This window comes from Trachurus japonicus, chromosome 13, assembly GCF_045865225.1.
Source record: "Trachurus japonicus isolate A0001 chromosome 13, Traja_1.0".
Classification (NCBI taxonomy): Eukaryota; Metazoa; Chordata; class Actinopteri; order Carangiformes; family Carangidae; genus Trachurus; species Trachurus japonicus.
This window is the reverse complement of record NC_140919.1, coordinates 16,511,058-16,534,842: the sequence shown is the minus strand read 5'-3', so window position 1 is coordinate 16,534,842 and position 23,785 is coordinate 16,511,058. Positions and strand designations below refer to the sequence as shown.

The window sequence follows — 23,785 nt, the reverse complement described above, 5'->3', positions numbered from 1 at the left end:
CAGAGTTTAACCTGAGCTGGTGGACGTCGGTCAAGCTTCCTGTGGCCCCCGTCTGCCTCTGCTGGTTGTAATTTAATGAAGTCCAGTGATTTGTTGCGAGGAGCGTCTCGTCCGGTCAGCGCTCAGACAGATGGTGTATTATTAGTGCAATGAATTTTGGATGTGTTAAGTGGGCCTAGAAGCGTGTTAGTCATTATTGCCTTGCAGTGAGCTAATTAGTAAATGAACCCCTGTAGCACTCGGTGTGTGTGTGTTTACAGTAGCACAGGCCAGCCGTCCTGATTTCCCTGTCATCAGGAGCGTAGAAGTGCACGTGCCAGAGAAACGCTGCTGATTACTGGGTTTCTCCAGGCCCGTCGAGGCCTGAGTCGAAAATGTGGACAAATAAATGTATCAATTTTCTTTTCTCCCAAGACCTCCGAGTTATACGCCCCCACGGTGGAGGAAGAATCGAGTTATTGCTTCCTCCCTCCACCTCCTCCCTCGCCTTCTCCTCGTCCTCCGTCTGCTCCGCTCTCATCGTTTCCCTTCGCTCTTTGTTTTCTGGATCTTGTTTGGATCTCTGCAGCTTACCTCCTTTCTAAAATCCTCCTCTTCTTCCTCCTCCTCCTGCCATTTTTATATCTCTGTCATCTGCCCCCACCTTCTTCCCTCCATCCCTCCATCCAGGCTGTGAAATATTGATGCAGGGTAAATGACATCAGGAGTCTGTTTCCGAGGAATAATGCCGCTCAGCCTCTCTCCTCACTGTTTTTTCTCATTATTCCTCCCTCCACACTCTTGCATCTTTGTAATGCAGCCATGCTTTATTTATGATGGCTTGTGGGCTCAGTTTTTTTGGCATCTCGGTTTTTCCCCTCTTTATTTCTCTGAGTGTTTTTCTCCTTTCTTCTTCTTGTTTCTTTAGATCATTTGGGGATGTGCATCTTTCTTGACGTATATATGTATATATATATATTTATATATAGTTGCATGGAATACACACACACTTGATGCAAGAGAGAAAAGACAAGTTGCATTGAAGTGTTGGAGGAGTAATATATGTCTCCATCGCTTGTCGCCTTAACGGTTGTTGTTTGGCTGCTCAGCAACAAACCCCTGGGTCAAAAAAACCCCACAAAACTGGGTTTATACTTTCACGTCTTTCCACTCGTCCACCTTGAAAAGCAGTCTGAGAAAATGATAGAGAAATGTAGTGAGAGAACAGCAGCTCCTAGAGACAATTACAGCTCTGCTAGAGACTGATGTAAAAGTACGAATGACAAGAGAGGAAGGATTTGATCACAAGCTGAAAAAGAAGTAGAACTTCGAAAACTGGCCTGTCGTGTTTATCCTACATTATTATGAAGAATTGCTGCAGAATTATCTCCGACGCTCGGAGATAATGAGCTAAGTCATTGTGACATCTGGAGTCGAACTGCTGAGTCCAATTACACACATGTCAATGTTTTTTGGGATCCAGCTGCACAACATTTAAGGACGTTCTGTCCTTAATGGCCGACATTAAGTTCAAGAGAAAGTGCAGTTTTCTTTCTTTCTATTGCTCTGGAGGACAGAGCTGGAGTAAATGTCAGTGTCATCGGCGTGAAGTCGAAGGTTGACATTTAGAGTTCGAACACCCGGGATGTTCCTACGCGTTAGATGTTACTATACATTTAGACCTGGTATCATCCAGGTGGTAGTGATCGATCCAGGTGACTCAACTAATGTTGGTCCACTCACCCTTCTAGATCAAAAAGGAAATTACTTAAAATTGATCACTGACTTGACTCTTGATCAAATTCTGTAACCAACAATGTAGATCAGAAAGATTTTGAATTCGGTCTCACAAAAATTGCAAAGACACACTTCCTCAAACAATAAAATACTACTGTTGTTAGCTTGGATTAGCAAATATTGTTGTGTACATTGGCATAATTAGATATTTCTCAAACACAACTACCAACTCTGAAATGCAAAAATGAGATAGATGACAAGAAATTATTCTGCTTGAAAATACAGTAACACAAGACAAGTGATAAAATCAAAGTGAAAAGTATATACATGAAAAAGTATAAAAGTTATATATAAAGTGAAATATCTCACTATGTTTGCATGTGTAAGGATACCAAACTCATATCAGGTTTGTTACATTAGTTGTGTAGTTATCTAAACTCCTCCTGTTGAAGCTGATCGTGATGCTACCATCACGTCCTGTTTACATTATTGACTGTTTTCCCTGAACAGCACTGGTGACTGATTTACACATCGATAACACTGAGTTCAAAACCTACATTTTAATGGTGAAGCGCATTTTTGTCAATCAAAGAACAACTTTTAATACCAACAAGGAGATGAATTTGTGATGAGCATAATACAACCCAACAGATTAACTGAAGCCAGTGTGTCAGTAAAGAACAACAGGGTCAGGCAGTTGTAGCAGGATCTTTAGTCATCAAAACCATTGCATAATACTGGAAAATACTCTTGGAGTTGGTTGCAACAGCTTTTCATTACTGCAGTGCAGATTGAGTCTAAATAGATTTATTCTTTGCTAAATGAAAAACCATTTTAGTATGAGTTCCAGCCTGGTATAATCTAACTGATCAAACTAACATGAGCTTGTTGCTAAAAGACGAGTCCAGACAGTTCAATAGGATAATGATTTCCTATGTGGCGTACCACTGTTGAATGTAGTTTAAGAGGACGAGTGATGATGGATTTCAGAGTAACAGGCGGCTGTGATGATCTCTTATCAAACGGACACTGTTCTCATTGATAAAACAGAAGAGATTACAGTTAAAGAACCAAAGAGCAAGAAGGATGAATAGTGAAATGGGGCAGTAATTATTAAATCACCAGGGTCAAGTGTTAGCTCTTTTTCAGAATAGGCTCCAATGGCTGCAAGTTTTTTTTTTTATTTAAAGTTGTAGCTACTACAAAGACACCGACTCCATTAAAAACTGTCCTTCAGGTATCTGATAGGAGGAATATTCAGGGGACGGGATGAAGTTTTCATTTCCTGAATAATTTCAGACAACACAGAGGAGATATACAGCAGACAGAGTGAACTTATCAGGAGGAGATGAGTGCGACACACTGACTGTAATTTGTTTTGAGGGTGAACTGATGCAATGTCTGATACCGGATACTTTCGGGGTCAGGACTCCACTGCAGGTTTCTCTTCCAGTGTTGTTATTAAAAAGAGCTTTGGGCGTCTGATGGGTGTCATTCAGGTAGTCTTTGCAGGGTACCACTGGTTTTTGCGTCATTGTTGCACACACGTCACAGTAGTTTGACCAAAGTCGTTAAAGATCTTGTTCCACAGTCGTGTTAAACTCTCTTCAGTCCAATCAGATACACAAACAGAGCGGCAATAGAGTGTGAAAGCAATAAGCAAAACGAGCATTGGTCGCACATGAGTGGTAACTAATTATTGTTGCAATGTGTCCCTGTTGCACCATGTGGTGTGTTGGTCTGTGTGTGTGTGTGTGTGTGTGTGTGTGTGTGTGTGTGTGTGTTGGCAGCAGCAGAAACAGCGCACATGACTAAAATTAGCATGAGAGATAAACTTGATAGCGTCTTGTGTCATTGAGACACTTGGAGAGGGTGTTAATGACGATGATGCTAAAATCAGATCTGCACATATTAATACAAGCTGCTTCCAACGCACAATTGAAAACTGGAGTGAATTAATTCTCAGGTTAGAAATAATGACGTTAGTTTCAATAACCTCTCTTGTCCCTCAAGTTGTGTTCTGCCACACAGGTGGTTGTAGTTTAATTTACCAAGGTTTTGACTTCAGGTTCATGTTGTTAGTTAGTTACTTACTTACTTACTTATGTACTTAATACTTAGTTAGTTAGTTAGTTAGTTAGTTAGTTAGTTAGTTAGTTAGTTAGTTAGTTAGTGGAAACATCTTAGTTAAAATCTGATACGGTTCCAATATGAATACAATACATTCGATACTGTATAGCCAAATATCTGTGTAAAAAAAAAAAGCATTGACATTCCCATTAGCCACTACTGAACTCTGCTAATTAGCAGATGCTAATAAACTAAACTGGAATGGTTAGTTTTCTGTCAGTGAATGTTAACACACTAGCATGCTACAGTACATTTTTCATCTAGCGCCACCATCAAATCAAAATGTTTATCCATTAGTTTGGTTTATGGCAAAACTGCTCTAAAACTGTTAGCATTCCCATCAGCCTCAGCTGTACTTAACATTTAGTGCTAATTAACCGATGTTAGCACATTAACTGGACGGTCATCTTTTTATCTGTTAAATAAATCGATATCTAATGTTTTTCATTTCTATTTTTTTCAGTAAAGATGGTGAAGTTTGTGCCGAAATAAACCCTTCACACTAGAAAAATTATGGCCTTTTTTTTTTCTTTTTTTGATTTATGCACGCTGCTTCACTAGAACTTATAAAAACACTCCAAATAAAACCAAAACTTTTTTGCATTGCTAAATACCCTTAGGTGTAAATATAGCTACTATTCTGTGGATGAACTGAATTTTTTATAGAAGAAGCAGATGTTAAAAACTTGCAGGTGTAAAGAACTCACCTGTTCTTCTTTCTGCTCAGTTTAAAGTGAGAGGAAGCTCCTTCTTATCCAAACTTCCACCATCACCACACTCTCTCGACATAATCCTGCAGTGTGTGTGTGTGTGTCTGTGTCTGTGTGTGTGATGCAGCAGTCTTTAAGTGCAAGCTTGTGTGCTCCCCTCTGACCCGGTGTTGGACTGACAGTAGCCACTGATTGGATGAATGCGGTCGCTGCACGGAAGTGAAGATGGATCGTTTCTTTTGTCTGTTGGTCTCAGAAACGTCACGGCAACCGAGCTCTGTGGCCTCTCACATGCCTCTGCACACACACACACACACAAACACACAAACACTTGCAAGCTCGTCACTCAAATCTCATTTGAATTGTGCCCACACAGTGCATCTGATTTCACTGTCACACACACACACACACACACACACACACACTTGCGCCTCACTCATGTTTTGAAAGCACGGATTTGCTCTCTTAATCGAGCAGCTAATCTTCCTGAAAGCACCTGTTTTACATGCACACACCCACCTCTTTCTCTCTCTCTCTCCTGCACACACTCTCCTGCGAACACACACACCAAAGTGACTTGATCCCTCCATCTTTCTTTAGTTTACATTTTACCCGGTAACAACAGTGTGTCTTGGCGACATTCAGAGTGCCCTTATGTTGTGTGACAAGCAGAATGATCAGTGAGACAGCAGTGATAAAGGGCTGTAGGTGTGTGTGTACATGTGTGTGTGTGTATGTGTGTATGTGTATGTGTGTGTGTGTGTGTGTGTGTGTGTGTGTGTGTGTGTATTGTTTGTTTTGTCTCATCAACTCCAGGCACGTCTGGCCTCTGCTTGCATAATCCTACAGTAGGGCACCTCTTTTTCCACCCTGCGGCAGCGGTTGCCAGGGTTACCGACAAGTCAGCCGCCACAGCGATGGGGATAAATGAGCTCAGGGCTCCCATCAGCCCCTGGGTCACACACACACACACACACACACACACACACACACACACACACACACATACATACATACACACACACACATGTTCTCCTGCGTTCAATCCTGAGAAAGTAAATACTTATACTCAAGCACATGACTAAACACTTTGAAATCGCATTTCACAGCCCGTCACACACACATACGCACGCACACACACCCTGGTAACGCACACACACACACACACACACTCCCGTACCTCTGTAGTGGTTGCAGCCAGGGTTGCCGGTTTGACTCCGGCGTGTCAAACGGTATCAGCTTGTCAGTGGCGAGAGCCGTGAGCTGAGAGAGAGATTCGCCGCAGATCCATCATCATAATGATCATCTGCTCTGACATGTCATACATCACATCCCCCGCGCTCATTAGATCTACTGTAGTCGCTCTTTTAGTCGCTCATTCCATTTCTGTCCATCTGTCTCAACACGGCGCCGACACCGCCGCCGTACAACACTTACGATGTGACGCATGGGTGATAATGTGTTTCCAGAGTCACTTCACCTTCTGTGCGCTGAGGCCAGAGGTGAAACAGCTACAAAGTAAATGTTTATGGAGTTAAAAAAAAAAAAGCAACTGGACAAAAAAGTGTTTACCGTTTCATCATCATGCTTTTTACATTGTTATTTGTGTGCAAGTGTGTGTTTTCTGTTCTGACTGTGTTACCGTTCCCTTCATCTCTGCAGGATGATGCAGACCCGGAGGACGACATGACCATCAGAGAGGTGAGATACAAACACACACACACACTCCTCCTTCCTCCTCAAGCTCTGTAAGATTTAACTTGTACATGATGTTTGCATATTTCATTTATTAACCTACTGTATTGATTTCTAATGTAAAGAGACTTGCACTGTAGTCTTTATCACTAACTGAGCACAAACCTGCAAAGATATGTTGATGCTGATGCTGTTTCTAAGGCCCACAAAGGAGAATAAGGTCTATTTCCAGCTGTGGATTAACACACTTTTGTTGCTGTATTGACTCTTTACAGTCAAATTGTTGAAATATTAGTAAAACTACGATGTGGTAAAGTGCAAAAAATGTGTCGCAATGAATCATGGTACCACAGAGGAAAAAACAAGATGTGAAAACAGGTGCATTATGACCAAAAAGTAAGATCCGTGCACTTTTTCTTCAGGTAGTAAAAGTTTCTTGTGACCTGCTGTCGTCTATGTTTCCACCTAAAGTCACAAGAAGATTATGCAAATCAGGCCAATGGTGATGCAGGTTATCGTTTCCAGTTCCCGATGTACATCGCCGTCTTTTATATAAACGCTGAGCGAGGCCTGCAGCTTGTTGTCAGTCTGTCTGTCGTAATCTTTCTTCTTGGACTCCATCTTGAGAAAACGCAGAATCAAAACTAAACAGTCAGCTGCAGCTGCTTTTTTAGAAACAGATCAGTTTCCACAGTGTGTGTGTGTGTGTGTGTGTGTGTGTGTGTGTGTGTGTGTGTGTGTGTGTGTGTGTGTGTGTGTGTGTGTGTGTGTGTGTGTGTGTGTGTGTGTGTGTGTGTGTGTAAAGTTTCTCAAAAAGTTCTTGGTCCCTGGAGAAAATTCCTGAAAAATGACAGAAAATCCCATTTTTCCCAACTGCAACATGAACGTTATAATACTGTAACCACACACTATTAAGCACCAGTTAAGTATTCATTTATCATTTATAAAGTCTTACTTTGATACCACACAGATATAAATGATTAATTCTAGAATAATGAGCTCATCTATATTGTGATTAATTGTTGTATTTTTGTGCCTGATAAATGATGGATTCAGCATTTATAGATAATTAAGCTTTATATCAATCACTAACTAGTTATTTAGTCGATGTCAGTGGTCCATAAGATCATTAATAAAGTGCCAGTAGATGATCAATAAACTATTTAAAGGGATAGTTCAACATTTTGGAAAATTGGCCCATTGACATAATCCCTATAGTCATAGCAGTAGGTTCGTTACCTTTAATTGTCGGTGCAAGCTGTTTTTAGAACGGCGGAGCAGAGCCGTGAGCTACTCAGAGCTACGCTACAGAGGCGGATGGGTTTTCTTGATTTCCCTCATCAAACTCATCAATTACACAATCCAACAACTCCAAAACGCTCTGGTGGACAAGTTGTGACCTGCACATTCACTACGCTATGAGATAATAACAGAAAGTTAACAGAGTTGTTTTAGAGGTAATTGCAGAAACTGCTTGCTGAAAAACTGCCCTTGACAGGAACACGCATCAGCGGTTTTGCATGAATTTATCTCTAAAACAACTCTGTCTCGTAACGTTCTGTTATTATCTCATAGCGTGGTGAATGTGTACAGTAGGTCACAACTTGTCCACCAGAGTGTTTTGGAGTTGTTGGATTGTGTATTTGAAAACAAGAAATCCCATGAGCCTCCGTAGCGTAGCTCTGAGCAGCTCGCGGCTCTGCTCTGCTGTTCTAAAAATAGCTTGCACCGACAAATAAAGGAAACAAACCTACTCCTAAAACTATAGGGATTATTGCAATGGGCCAATTTGCCAAAATGTTGAACTAAACTGAATTAATATTTGCTGCACTTAAACGCATTAACTAATAGTTACTGAGTATGCTAATAGATGTTTTAAGCTTTATTAATTAAGAGTTAAACATGTAAAAGTCTGTTTATAAACTACTGACTGGTACCAGTGTATGAAGAATGATTTGTAAATGATGGATTCATTCATTATTAATGATTAATAGTGCGTAGTTATGGACAAGAGTGAATATATTACTCATTGTGGTTCATTGATGTGTTCTTGATATTTTTTTAGACAATAACAAATCTGTGTGGCACCAGGGAAGCAGACCCGTCCGTCATTGATAATTAATAGCAGGTATTGATGTTTGGTTGGGGATCTATCGACAGGAGGAAACAGACCCAGTTTGATCCCATCGGCCTCAAAGAACTCGAACCTCGTCTCAGCGTTCGATGACGTCACGCACTGCCCCCCCCCCCCCCAGATTTCTCAATATCCCCAGACGGATAGATTACCCCGGAGTCTTATATTTTTGGATATGACATCATTCATAATTCATCCATCAACAGCACCTCTCATTTCCTCTCTGTCAGCCGCACATTCCTCACGCTTCCCACCTCCTCCTCCTCCGTCCCCTCTTTGTCTCTTTTTCTTTTTCCTCCCCCCCACTCACCGTTCATTCGCTCCCATACATCTGCCGTGTCATCGTTTCGTTATCCCCCACCTCTGCCTCCACCGTCACCGTTCACTTCTGCTCGTCCTGCGTCTGGGGTGATTTATAGAGTTGTTCAGTGCGGTGTCCGGTCCATTGATTGTCTATCAGAGGGAGGTGATCTGTCAGGAGGTTGTGTGGGATTATTCACCGGCTTTGACTCCTGATTAGTGACTGACACCAGACATAAAGACGTCATCTGTTAACAGCAGCTATCACACACTCTGACGGGTGGAACTGGAACAGAAAAAGTAGAGTTTCCTAGTATTGAGATGTGTGATGAATACACTCTTGTTTAGAAAGAATAAGGTTTATCCTTGTGGAAAAGCTTTAGGATTTGAGTACCGTTCATTTACCTGAAGTTTAAATTCAAGATCAAGCATAACAATATGACCACCTGTGTCACATTTTGCCGGTCCCCCTTTTGTGATGCACTGTGTTTCCTGACACCTTTCTATCAGAAACAGCATGAACTTCTTCAGCAGTTTGAGCAACAGTAGCTGGTCTGTTGATGCAGCCTTCATTTCCTCACGTACATGAATGAGCCTTGGCCCGACCCTTTACCCTGTGGCCCTGCATGTGGTTCACCACGGTCCATTCCTTCCTTGGACCAGTTTTAGTAGATCCTGACCACTGCAGACCGGGAGCGACCCACAAGAGCTGCACTTTTTCAGATGATCTGGCCCAGTCATCCTTGCTAAACTCGCTCAAATCCTCACACTTGCCCCATTTTTGCTGTGAGACGGACGAGGTTGGGTACGTGTCTGTTCAGTAATCAGCTTCGTCAGGATCGCGCGGAAGCCGCCGGGCCTGAATCAACATGAAGCATCGACCATCGGATACTCCGATTGGCTGTGTGCTAGCTATGACCATTCTGATTGGCTTTCTGATTCTGATATGAAAAGACGTGTGCATATCTGTCGGCTCATGTATGTTTAGATTATGTCGCTATCCACATGTTTTCGAACATCACAAAAGGAAGCCGGTTATGCTCAACCAGTGGAACTGTATATTTACATTTCCATGGTTTCAGTAGCTGTCACAGTAAACGCATAGAGGAGCTCAGGCGACAAACTTTGAGTGCAAAGTGTGCATCAACCTGTGAGGACGATGCCACTTCAACAAGAGAGACACAGCAGAGCCCTGTTTATTGACTAGTCTGTAAATGCTGCAAAACTCTCATTGCTCATTTCTTCTTCTTCTTCTTCTTCTTCTTCTTCTTCTTCTTCTTCTTCCTCTTCTGTGTTTTTTCTTCTTTGGTGCAGATTTCAGAGTGGGAGGAGAAGCAGCTTGATGAGCAGGTCAACTTCAACAACTGTAAGATCGACCCCGCCCCGTTCCAGCTGGTGGAGCGCACGTCGCTGCACAAGGTCTGATTACAAACACAGCTGCTGTCCAACCTCTGTGTGTGTCTTCATGTGTGTGTGTGTGTGTGTGTGTGTGTGTGTGTGTGTGTGTGTGTGTGTGCATCCTTTCTCCTACTATAAGCAGGTGCGGTGTGTTCAGTGTTGTGATACCTCTGAATCCGATTGATTGTGATTCGCCGGTGTAGAATAACGGCTTCAGTTCATGGGGACGTGCACATCAGCAGTAGTACTCATTGATTTAGTCGAGTCAAGTTTGTTTGTGAAGCAGCCACAAGGCCGAACGGCAACGAGGAGAACGACTGACTCTCAGCGTCTCAACGTTATAGACACAAAGGCGGCGAGATACAAAAGAGCTGCTGCAGGACTAAAAAAAGACACATAGATGAGGTTTAAAAATAGAAACAGAAGAGAGAATAAAGTAGAAGAGAAGAATAAAAGTCTGAAACCTTGAGTCAAAAGACTTTTCTATAGTTATTCTCATGGTTTCTAATGTGGACAACCTCTAGACATAACCACTGGCCTAGAAATCAACTTTAACATAATGATATAATGCCTGAACCTGAACCTACAGTCTCATTATAATGAGTTTATAAAGTACTTTTCTTTTCTGCTTTACAAGGAAAGTAAAACCACATTCATAAAACAATAGTAAACGATATAAATAAAACAGAAATCCAGAGGTTAAAACTTACTGAGTGATGATGTCTTTGGTCCAAATGTCCTCACAAAGCAGGAAAAAAAACACGCAAACACACACTGAGTCGAATTTTTTCCTCCGTGTGAAGGAGAAAAGTGAGAAAACAACCTCATGAAAGCAGCTTTAGTTCTTCAGAGCTCGTCCACCACACTCACACAAACACACACACAAACTCTGACGTTGTGGTTTGGTTTTGCCGGCGGCTGTGGCGCTGCCTAATGTCGTCCATTCATAATGTTACCTGCTGCACCACACACACACAAATACACACACACACACACACCCTTTGTGTCCTCTGGGCTCGGTGTGAATACTCTTTAAACATTTAAGAGAGGGATCCTGCACCAATCCATCTCACCCCCGCCCTCCGCTGCACACCGCCAAAAGCCAATACCACGCACAATCTCCCTCAGCATATTAAACAGCGCCCTACGCCCCTATGTACAGGCCCGTGTGTGTGTGTGTGTGTGTGTGTGTGTGTGTAGTTGTTCTTCCTTGCTCTCTCAGAATCTGGTCGCCATTCATCCTGTGCTCCTTACTCTTATTGTGTTGTGTGTTGTTTGTTGTTGTTGTTGTGGGTCTTATATAATAACAGACTAATCTACTTCCTCTGAATATTAAAATACAATATGTGTCTTTGAGTTTTGCCCTGAAGCTGCTGTCGGTTCATGTGAGGTGGAGGAAAACAGGAGTAAATCATTCATTGAATTACAAGCATCATATGAAATATTCATATACATATGTATCAGAGCTGTATAATAACAAGTGAATGCAGATCCCTTATGCTACTTTATTATACAGGATTAACACATATTCTGTCATTTTGACCTTTGACCCAACCTGTAGTTTAATCCGGCTAAACCGTCTCCGCTATTAATATTATCATTTGACCATATTTCCTCTAATTCTTAATGCGATATTTGTTATTTTTGTATTTAGTTTATTTGACAGAGACAAAGCTCAATACATATATTGTGCCCGATTTAGCTCTGGGGTAACTTTCATCTGTTTCATTTCACAAAGCAGCACATTTGTCCATTATTAAACACTTGGAAAAAAAGATCCCATGATCTTATGCAAATTCAAATGTGCCATCAATTTACTAAATATGTGAATCGATTGTCATCCCTAACATATATATAATAATCATCAATGTGAACTTATGAAGGGTGGTTTGAAGCTCTAAGTGAGCTGCTGCTCCGCCGTCACCACTTGGCAGTAGGGGTGGGCATTGCCAAGGACCTCACGATATGATACGCATCACGATACTTGAGTCACGATACGATATGATATTGCGATATCCAAATTTTGCGATATATTGTGATATTCTACATAGTTCACTGAAAAATGTAAAAGACATTATGCATCTCAAAATCCGAGTTATATGTACGTACATCAGATGATAGTGATAATTCATGGGACAAACTGAGTCAAAACAATGTAATTCAAATTATCCATGCCATTTTAAGTTACAACAACATATTTGCATGAACAACACACTGTCTGAGGTAGCAGTACAGTGACACCTCGCAGAGCAGAGGTGCGGAAGTTGTACTGGATTTACGTCTGAAACATGATTTATTATTTGAAAAAAATCGATATATCGATATTCAAATTTTGAATATCAATATCGTATCGCGATACAAAATATCACAATGTATTGCCGTATCGATATTTTTGCCCACCCCTACTTGGCAGTGTCTGACTCCGCCCCTCGACTTCTAGCTAGTCTAAAATGGGCAAAGAGGAGGAGCACGAGACAAATTCCCAACCTCCTGTCAATCAAATAGGCCACGCCCCCACTCAATTATGCAGAACTTTAATCGTCAATAAATGTTACAGAGTTATGTAAACAGGTGGTAGACATGTTTGTTTCTGCTGTAGAGTTGGACATTTTAACATGTAAGTCTATGGAGATTCACTCTAGTGGCCATTAGAGGACCTGCAGGTGTTCATGCATCTGTGTTGGTTTTATTTCTTTAAGTCTTGAAGGTTCCTCATTGGTCGTCGTGGATCTCTAATAGTATTGATTTTACCCATCACTGTCCACTAATGGGCCCCGGCCTTTCAGTGTCCACAAAACCACTGTTACTGGTATAGACTTCCTGTCTCTGGCTTTTCTGGGCTGTGCCTCTGAAACCAACTGAAACCACATTTCCCAAAATCCTCTTCACCTTTGTGTAAGCCGTTTTCAGTCTGATTAGAAGAAGAGGACAAAACGATCCCAAACACTGAGTGATGGCGACACCGTTAATCAGGTGAATGAATAGCAGCTGTACTAGATGTGAATGGGTTGAAACAGAGGTGACACTCCAACCCCCCCACATCGACTCCCCAGAGAGGGTAAAATATCCTCCTGTGTGGGGGGTTCGGGCAGTGGTTGAGGGGGCAGATTACATTACAGCTGGGCCTCTGCCTAAAAACACTTAACAATCTTTTCAATCAATGTCAAACGTCCCATTAAACGTTAAAAGGGTCCAGAACTAAAAGTCCAGTTGGCGTCGGTCCTGCTGAAGTGTTCTCTTCTGTTTTTTTCCTTCAGTTTTTTGGGTTGTTTTTGGTTTGTTTTTTTACAGCCCACTGTCGTCCACGGTGACTCCAGCGGTGAGGATGAGATTAAATGAAACTTTAATGGTTCCTGTGGGGAAACTGAGTAATCGCATCAGCTAATGCAGCACTAATAGACCAGAGAGGTTTTAATACACAGAGCAAAAAAAAAAAAAACAGGGTCATGGGATCATAGAGGAGCGACATTTATCACCACGGGAACGCTAAGTAAAAAATAAATAAATAGATGAATCAATGAACAGAAGAATAATGACATGAGTGACACATAATGAAGAGCGGCGCATCCACAGAACATTTTAGCTCCGTTGTTTTTGTCATATTGTTGTTGTTGGGTTTTTGTTTTAAAGACAAAGAAGAAGTTCCTCCAACATGACGGAAGAAAGAAATGTTGTGACAGTTTCCACGTGTGTAGGGTGATTAAATGTCCCTTCAATAAATAAAATAAAATAAAATAGAATCAAGTAAATGATGAAATTGGCTTCAACTCCATCTTAATATTTACATCCTTCGATACGAGATAAGACAAGATCGTTTAAAATAAGAATATTTACATTAATTATAAAATATAAAACACACAGACTTTATACGTTATAAAAACAAATTTTCTCAACCTGCATTTGACCCAGTTCATGAAACACCTGTCGCAGGTTAATGTGTGGTCGTCTCTCTATATCAACACTAAACTTTAAATATTCCTTTTAAAATCACTTCCCCCAGACTCTTTAAAGATACTCCAAGGAGTTTGCTTTTGGTTATAAAAGAGTCTCATATTAATGTGGATGAATCTACATTACCCACTTGTTAATGGGTCCATTTTCGATAAATATATCGTTTTGTCTTTTGATATTATTATTTAGTGGTCGACTCGCCCAGCATTTCCTAGTTTCAGTTTCCCGGCCGCTGCCCGGTGGGTCATGGGAGTAACGCCACCGGATCGCTAGTTGGCATCGTTTATGGTCGGAACCACGACCATATCTGATCATCTTCCAACCTCCGACTTTCATTCTTGATTAATGAAAACATTCTTGAAAAATGTTTTCACTTTCGTCCGTCTTGCACCGGTCCAAGAATTTCACCGTGCACTCATGGGAAATTGAAAACACTCACGCTTTCCGAAACTCCTCGTAGTCCCTTTAAAATACATCATTTCTGTCTTATAAATGTAGAAAATATTGTTTATTTAGAAAGTTAAACTCCAGGAAACAAGATTTCACTCTACTTCCTGTTGTGTAAATCGTCTATTTCTACATGTCACCTTCAGTATTTGGCCTTTTTTCACATCAATAGATCGATTCATATACTGTAGAAATAATTGATGAGCTTCAGCTGTTCCTTCAGATGTGGTCTTTGTTAAGTCTGAGCCACAGTGAGACGTTCTGGTCTGTGGAGAGATGTTTTTATTGTGTGATGCCCACCACCTGTTGCTTAGCAACCGTGACAACAACAACTTCATCTCACTGTTTTAAGGCTCTTAGGTTTTTGTTTGTTTTTCCAACAGGGTAAGGGTGAGTTTTTTTAATCAACATTTATCCAACCTCCAGACCAGGTCGGGTCTGGTACAGATAATCCGACCTCTGGTCTTTGAATCCCATAGGAAAAATGTGTTGCTCATCTGTTGTTCAATCTCGTCTCTTGAGATACATTTGAGCTTCTCATATTCGTATCATTCTGTGATCATTTGTTTCTGAATTATTTCTCCTAAGGGTCCCTTAGGAGCAAGAGATAAGCTAAGAAGAGACAAGACACCAGTAAGACAAAGGAGGTTGAATTGAGAAAACAATTTGAGCAATACTTGAGAATTGGGATAAACAGATGAGATCTCATAATTGTATACCCCTGTTCTCAATTATGTCTTGGTTATTTGAATGAGAATTGACGAGAATAACATGAGATGAATCTGAGACTTTTATGAGACAAATCTGAGAAGTATGAGCCTTAAAAGAGATCTTATCATTGTCTGTCCTATGTCTCTTCCATGTCTTAATTATTTCTCTTAAATGTCTTTCTGAAGCTATATATGAGAATGATATCTGAGCTATATTTGAGAAATACGAGAACAAATTGAGAATGTAATTTAAAGATGAATAAACTTTAGTAATTAGAAATAACTGTAAAAACAATTCTTAATATTGAAAAGTTGAAAACTTTATTTCTGTGACACCATTACTACGTACAACACTTCCAGATTGTAAAAAGACAACAAAGCAAAAACACACTGACCAGCACTGCTGTGGTACGTGGAACAACAATGTACGGTGGCCTGGAGGTGCAAACCAACATTACAAAATCTGAAACACTTTTACAAAGCTTGAGACAAATTTACAATTTAGAAAACATTTTTACATATCATAAAACAAAATTACATTACCATAACACCGGTTGGCTGCTTCTGTTATCACCTCTGGTTCAACCCCGGAGTTGGTGCATTCCCTTTCCAGTTGATGTTATTTGTAAATTTGTTTTGGGACTTGCAAATTTATCTGTGTTTGTAAAAATGTTTAGTTTCTTGTTAATTTGTTTTCTGAAATGTAAATTTGTTTCAGGATATGTAAAAATGTTTTCTAAAATGTAAATTTGTCTCAAGCTTTGTAAAAGTGTTTCAGATTTTGTTATGTTGATTTGCACCTCCAGGCCACCGTAAAAGGACCTGAGAACCTACTACTACTACTACTACTACTAACAACTCGCATACTACCAGACCTCAAAATGAACTTGGCATTTACTGGTCCATGAAAATGAATGAGAAAAATTAAAAAAAAAAAAAAAAAGAAGGGTGAGAGAGAAAGCAGTCCACATAGGGCAGGCTATACCAGTGGCCTACTCTTTGGAGCCTGCTCTGGCCCTACATTTGTTCACAAAGGCTTTCTTGAGCTTGGCCTCCTCAATTGGTTCCCAGTCCGGTAGAGTTGCACATCTCAGGTCATAAGCTGTAAGACAAGAGCATAAAATCTGTCGTGAGTAATTTGACGAAAAGACTTACCACATAGACCATACACAACTGCACTTCAGGTTAAAAGGAAATAACACCGTGAGATGTCCATTTCAGTTCAGAGAATTGCAAATCAGCAAGTAAGATTTTGGGGCCAATCATAAATATAAATGTAAACAACAGTGTTATCCTTAAAAGTGCTGTAAGTGATACTGGATAACACTTAATTTCTGATATTAAACTTCTATTCTGATAGTTCAGTCAGACAACTCTGAAATAAGTACAAATCATTTATAAGCATGCATTGCAAGCTGAAGCACAGCATAGGTATCCTTGAGCATGGCTGCAGCAGGTTTAGTGTCAGGCTCTGACTGAGAAATTTGTTCCCTGAATGATCTGCTTTGCAAGACATTACAGGGAATGAAGCAGAATGAAGCATAGAGACAGAGCCCACAGGTGGATGCTAGGGAGGTGGTGGGTTTGCAAAACCTCATGTGCGGCAGCAGTGAGATGTATGCAGAAGCAGCAGCAGCAGGAGCAGAGTGTATGCAGAAAATAGCAACGGCAGCAGCAGCATAGCCAGGGATGAGCAGGTAAGCTGGGGGGTTTAAATAGCCCGCCCTATTTGGATGAGGAGGGCATGTGACTGATCAGCTGATCAGGATGGGCGCAGCTTGAGTTGTCTGCCTGAACTAGTTTGCAGACTTTGCATCATTAATCATTGCTACACTGTCCTAATTGGATATAATCATTATTCCCACTATCCTGGCCTAAAAACAGAGCCTTTTTTGAAAAAACTTACTTAGGATTCAAAAAGTGCATGGAACAGACGCATGCATGCGTGATCCATGGCAGTAAGGCAGAATGATGAGACGAACATGCTTCTCCCAGGAAACAGCCCCTGCTGGCCTGATGATGAAGATGGGCTGTCACGATGTCACTCTCCAATTAAGTCGCAAAGAGTCTGAAGCTCTCTGACCTGGCCTGGATCTGAAAGGGAGAAATAGTACAAACAATACAGGAGTGAGAAAATACCAAGCTACTCAGCTTTAATGGCAGGCAAGTTCATTTTTGAACATAATTAAAACATGCCTAGATAACCTTGCATTTGGATAACAAAGTTATCTTACTGCTGTTTTTTTGGTTTTGAACTTCACCAAATCTGATAGGATAATGATTAAAAGTTTTGAACATGTGGGCCCAGGCGATTATGTAATAATTATGACAAACCTACCCATAGGGTGGTGGTCCAACTGTGTTGCATGTCCCCCGTCAGGTGATGGATTCAGCGATGGGATTTTCTCGCCATGCTTAGAGACTGGGCTCTCATCTATTATAATGGTGTCAGACCCTGACGTTGAGTCTGATGGCTCATCACCTTTTAACATATTTATTTTTTGTGGAGTTGGGTGGCCTTTTGGCAGCTTAGCCAGATCCTGCAAGAGAGAGAGAGAGAATGAAAAAATCAAATCGTGACCTTAATTTTTAAAAATCAAAAGTCAAATCAAATCATGGGATTCAAGAATTGCCACACCCTAGAATTTCACAGTCAAAGAAACTGAATAAATAAATGAACATCTGGTAACATGTAATCAATATTTCAATTAGAGATTTCACAAGTTAACTTACTCAGTGGCTCTCAAACTGTTTTAATTTCAAGGACCCCCAGTTTGATATGCAATGTAGAACCTAATTAGAAAATATTTTTTGCCAGAGACCCCCATAAAAGATTTAATAGTGGGCATTTATTTAAAATAGCTAGATCTGCAAGTTCTCAGTAGGTTTGTGAGCTTGTAGATCGGCTATTTCTCAGACTAGGACTAACTTACAGTAATTCACACCCGCGAAATCACACAAAAGAGAAAAAAAAAAGTAATAAACACACATGGACACTTCTGCTAGCGCTAACGAGCTACTAAGGAGCGACTCTAACAGCACTAGTAGCTCGGACACTACTAGGAGAGGACGCCAGAGCCGTGACACAGCATCTACAACCGATCCGCCGGCTCGTTAACGGCTCGTTAGCGCCGGCCGCACTAACGATTCCGCAGCAGAGCAGCTAGAGCGCCTAGCAACCGTTAGCGGCAGGCAGCAGCCGGTGCTGATTGGTCGGGGAGCTGGTGGCCGGTGACGAAAGCTACCTCCAAACCGTCATCTGCCTCCATCTCAGACAATAGAAAAATTCGATTGTGGTTTGAAATAAATGATAAAAATAAAAAATAGCCCTGTTTCAACCTTGGAGCTTGGAGTTAACGTTAGCCGTTAGCCGTTAGCTTATCTGCCATTGTATCTTACTGCAGCTAGCTTAGCTAACCATTACCACCGTTACAGTTCGGAGTTTCTGTTGGACAGACGCCTAATTACCTAATCCCCACCTTCCAGCGGACCGCTCCGTCGCCACAACTGTTAATTTTTCACCTCATGAGAATGTCAAAAATAATTTCATTCTTACCTCTTCGAGTCTCGGCGTGGCTGGGGAAAAACGTTGTGCAGCAGCAGCGACCAACGGACACTCCTCTCTGTCCCACCTGTGCCCCCCCCTCCCCCGTAGTTAACGGTCACGTCTGTAATGTTCCCGCCGTGCAAACGGTTCAGCTGCTGCTTCTTCTTCCTCTTTTTGTTTTTCGGCGGTTGTGCAGTGCACTACCGCCCCCTTCTGGTCTGGAGGATAGAGATAAACTGAGACATGATTGAGGTAGGCTATAATATTAAATAATGTCTCATGTTGAGACTAATTTGAGAGCTTGCACTACTCTCATTTTTCTTTTTGCTGAAACACTAGAAAAGAGACAACTGTAAGAGAATCTGAGAACTCAAATAGTGAGCAGTGAGAGACAGAATTCTCACTGAGACATAACTGAGGTCAAATTGAGACATATTTGAAAGCGGCACAGCATGTCTCATTTTTCTCTTAGTTGAGATCAGGAAAAGAGACAGCTGTGAGAGAATTTAGAGAACTTGCACAGTGCTCACTGTGAGACTTAATTCTCAGGAGAGACATTTGAGAAGAATGAGAAAACCACTTTTGTCTTGATTAGTGCTCATTTATATCTAGGAGATGTAAATGTGACATAAAGGAGATCTCATCTTCGATTTTGCTTTGCTATAGGATGCAGCAGGACTTTACTTTGTTGCTATGGTTTTTCTCTTTATGACCTAATTTCTCACCCTCACATATAAAAACGGCGGCTAGCTCTCTCTCATGTCACAAGGTCGTCTTTCTCCAACCTCCAGCAGCTTTTTACCTTTACAACGGAAATTCTCTGAATGTCCCTGAAGTGGTCGTTTTTCCCATTTTTCCAACTGAATATGTGAGAAGCTGAATGAACCTGGTGTGAACGGACTCGTCACTGTTGGATAATTGAAATCAGTGATGCAGGAAACCACAGCTCTTCACTGTATCTACTGGTTTCTACTGGTTTCTATTGTGTTTCTAATTGTCTCCATCCTCTTCCTCCTCCTCCTCTCACAGACTCACACCATCTTCTCCCTGTTGGGCCTCGACCACGCCTACGTCACCAGCATCGGACGTCTCATCGGGGTGGTGTCCCTCAAAGAAGTAAGACTCGTCTTCTTCCTCATATGTGTGTGTGTCTTTGTTTCTTCTTCAACTAAAAAGTCGTGACTGTCGTCGTTCACACTGGCAACACATTCACTGCTTTTGTGACTGTAAAATCACTGTCACCGCTGTGCGCAGACACACACACACACACACACACACAGACATTTCAATCAGCATCGATTCCTCCTCCCTCTGTCTTTTATGTACTGTGACAGACAAAAGGCTGCTTAATATTGCTGTCTCTTTCTGTTGTCTCTCTTGTCTGTCCTCCCCCCCTCCTCTCACCTCGTCACCCCCCTCCCTCTCTCCATCCATCTGCGCTGCCTCACAAACAACTGGGTTAAAAAAAAAACAAAAAAAAACCCTCTCTCTCTCTCTCTCTCTCTCTCTGTGAATTGTCCATGAAGTGGCGAGAGGATTGTTGCTAAGTGCAGCGCTGCTCGTCCGTCCCTGACATTTAGTCTCTTTTTTCAACAGACAAAAAAATCCCCCCCCTCTCCACCACCACAGCTCTACACCATAACCCCCCACCCATTCTGCAGACACTCTGTTATATCACACCACAGCCTCTCTGCTCCATACAGACAAAGAGGCATCACTGGGATGTTTAGTTTCGTCACTGCAGCAGCGTCCAGACGTTGTTGTTGTTTTAGTTTTTTTTAGTCCTAATCAACCAAATGAGAAACTTGGCAAAACTTGTAAAATTCAATAATGCACTCTCAGACAGAGAGCGAAGTGAGTGAGTGATGGGACGAAGGAGACGACAAAGAGTCTGAACCTTCACCTCCACGCGGCGTCGGGAGACTGAACGATACACAATCTGATAAAGTGTGGATAGTTGTTGAAGCTGCAACATGAGGAAACATGCAAACAGATAAAAAGCAAACAAATACCTGTCACTGCCGGCGCATGAATACATAACATAATAATCCATATAACTGATAAGTGGTAGAAAGAAGAAGAGCTGATAAAGATGCTGAAAAATATAGTTAATATATATTATTCACCCTTAATTGTCAGATATCAGACAAAACACGATTCCACAGGAAATGCTTTTATTTTGAAGGTGCTGAGAGGAGATTTTGGATTTCTGTTCTGAATAAAAACTAAATTGTCTCGTTGAAATAGAAGTCGTATGCTATTGTAATAGTATTCACTTTGGTTATCTATCATGTAAGATAATCATAGTTTACATTATTATCTGTTATTATAATCATGATTTATGACATTATCTGTTAATATGCACTAGTAACATTTACAGTATATTTGTAGATTACTTTTTACATATTCACATATTTGTACTCTACCAGCTTCTTTCATATTTCTTAAATTACTCCTTTTTAAATCATTTGGGAGAGATGCACCTAAATTTTGTTCATATAATCATAGTTTACGTTATTATCTGTTACCATAATCATAATTTGTGTCATAATCTTTTAATATAATCATATTCTTTTTTCAATACATAATAGTTTATGGTTTTATTATCATAGTTTTAATATAGTTAAAAACAATTCAGACAGGCAGTCACCTTGCAGCACTGGCTGTGGATCTTGTTGTGTTGTCTGGAGGGAGTCTGACATGGACCTCATGGTGCTGGTAGATTATAAACTGTATTGATGAGTAATCAATAGAGTTTAATACCAATGACTGATGCTCTCAAGTCCTGTCGGAGTCTGTATGAGTCAGGGCAACTTTATTTCACGCACCAGGACACTTTACATCATAAAAGACACAGATTTCCAATAAAATAGTTAAGGGAACAGAAATAAAAGGTAAAATTCATAAAATTCATTAAATGAATTACAATTTTAAAGTCAGCATGAATAACAGCGGCAGTGCGGACTGGAGGTGTAAAGTTGATCTGACCTCATGTGTGACTTTGTTCCAGCACGATAATAAAACACATGAATCAAGCTGTTCTGACTTGAGCACAAAAGAAGCTGCTGCCGTCTTTTCCTCTGAGGCAGCGTTCGTTTCTCTGACCCAGAGTTCGGTCACTCGTTCGTAGGAGGAACACGCGTTAATGGACGAGCCGTGACCTCACTCTGTGGTGCACGTCGCCCTCTGATCATGAAATACCACCACCACCACCTCCGCCATTTTTATTTCACCAGCTCAAAACAGACTCAAACTGCATGATCGAACTCTGTGCAGCCGTGTCGGAGTTCACACTTTCATTTCACAGGAGTCGAGACACTGAGGATTGAATATGTAACACAAACACTGAACTTTATATAGAAAACTGATTCACCAACTCCAGAGAGCCACATACCTGAACTTTCAGTCAGTGTGGTGATGTCATCTGAGTGGTTTGATAAGTTTGAGTCAAAAAAATCTCCTTTTGATGCTGCGTCGTCTTGTCTTGTGTCTCCCTCATGTTTAATATTTTGAATATTGGATGTTTTTGGATGTATCTGTTTCCCTCTCTCACTCTCTTTCACTGTAGCTGTGATGAAGACAAAACTTTTCCCCGCAAAATAAACAGTTTTCAGATTTTGTTCTGTAGGATTTTGTGACATCAGAACTACAGTCTTTATTCTTATATTAGTAGTTTTACAGATTGTATCTTTGGTTTTTGTTCTAAATTGGCTCCATTTTACAGGTGATTTACCGTACATGTATTTCATTATATCATTCATATGACAAATATATGATATGATATGATATGATATATATGATAATGTTATTTATTCACTGTAGATGTTGAGCAGGAAACATTCAGCCAACACTGAAAATTAGCTCAAGTAAACTAAAGAGTTTTAATGTGATTTCAGCATCGTAACTCTAACAACTCTGTTGGACAGTGAACGAAATCTTCACTTTCACCTTCAACATATCCAACAAATGTTTGAGATAAAACGTCGTTTAACCAGAAACTGTTACAGTAAATGCATCATCTCAACCTGTCAGCATTTTTTTTTCTTTGGATGAAATGCTAAAGCAGAAATTTCACCTGCCCACATCTGTTAATCATAGTAATAATAATAATATCGATAAGAATACCACTTTAAGTTGTTGTTGTTAAAGTGAACATACCCGCGTGACTCCTCCTCCGACCTCTGACCTCTGACCTCTGACCGTCCCTGTCTCTCCTCCTGCAGCTCCGTAAGGCCATCGAGGGCTCGGTGACGGTGAAGGGCGTGAAGGTCCGTCCTCCTCTGGCCAGTTTCCGTGACAGCGGCACCAGCAGCAGCGAGAACGAGGCCACCGAGCTCCACAAGCTGTGGGACCGCCACAAGAGCCTGTCGCTGCCCCGCGAACACACGCCCTCCGAGTCCGACGAGAAATCCCAGTAGAGGAGGAGGAAGAAGAGGAGGAGGAGGAGGAGGAGGAAGAAGAAGAGGAGGAGGAGGAGGAGGAGGAGTGAGGCATTGAAGTCTTAAATCCCCCAAAGCCACAAACATGCAAAAAATCCTCAGGGCTTAGGATCAATATTTAATTCTGGGAAGAGTCGTAACTGCTACGCCGACCTCCTCCAATCCTCACCTGCTCCTCTTCCTCTCGCTCCCTCTTCCTCCTCCTCTTCCTCCCTCCATCCCTCCCTCCTCTGGAGCTTTGCACTGACCACTCCACAGGAGGGTGAACCACATCTCCCCCTGAACTCCTGCTCTCCAGCTGACGTGGATCAGAGGAACGAGGAGGAGGAGGAGGAGGAGGAAGAACCAACAAAAAAGACGCATGATCATGATGGTGGAGTTCAACGAAGGGACCGGGCTGAGTCTTTAAAAAAAAAACAACAAACAAAAAAACTCAAAAGAAAAAAAAAAGGGATGTTTCTTTACTTTTAGCTCATGTGTCTTCAGAGTCGTGATCAAAGTTTGGACCTGAAGGAGTTTTTCCTCTTGAACGAGTCTTCCAGAGAAATACGAATGATGACCAGGAAGAATAAATAAGTGTGTGTGTGTGTGTGAGAGAGAGAGAGAGA

General features: G+C 41.3%; 1 protein-coding gene across 2 annotated transcripts in view; it reads left to right on the top strand.

Annotated features, from left to right (window-relative positions):
• LOC146975771 (chloride channel protein 2-like) overlaps positions 1 to 23,288 on the top strand; it is a 169,569-nt gene extending 146,281 nt beyond the window's left edge. For both annotated transcript variants that reach the window (XM_085795010.1, XM_085795009.1), the window contains 4 exons: positions 6,219 to 6,257; positions 10,000 to 10,104; positions 19,768 to 19,854; positions 22,962 to 23,288. In XM_085795010.1, the coding sequence (XP_085651136.1) occupies positions 6,219 to 6,257; positions 10,000 to 10,104; positions 19,768 to 19,854; positions 22,962 to 23,156 (426 nt within the window). In that variant the 3' untranslated portion in view covers positions 23,157 to 23,288. The remainder of the gene's footprint in view (positions 1 to 6,218; positions 6,258 to 9,999; positions 10,105 to 19,767; positions 19,855 to 22,961) is intronic.
• Positions 23,289 to 23,785: the final 497 nt, after the last annotated feature.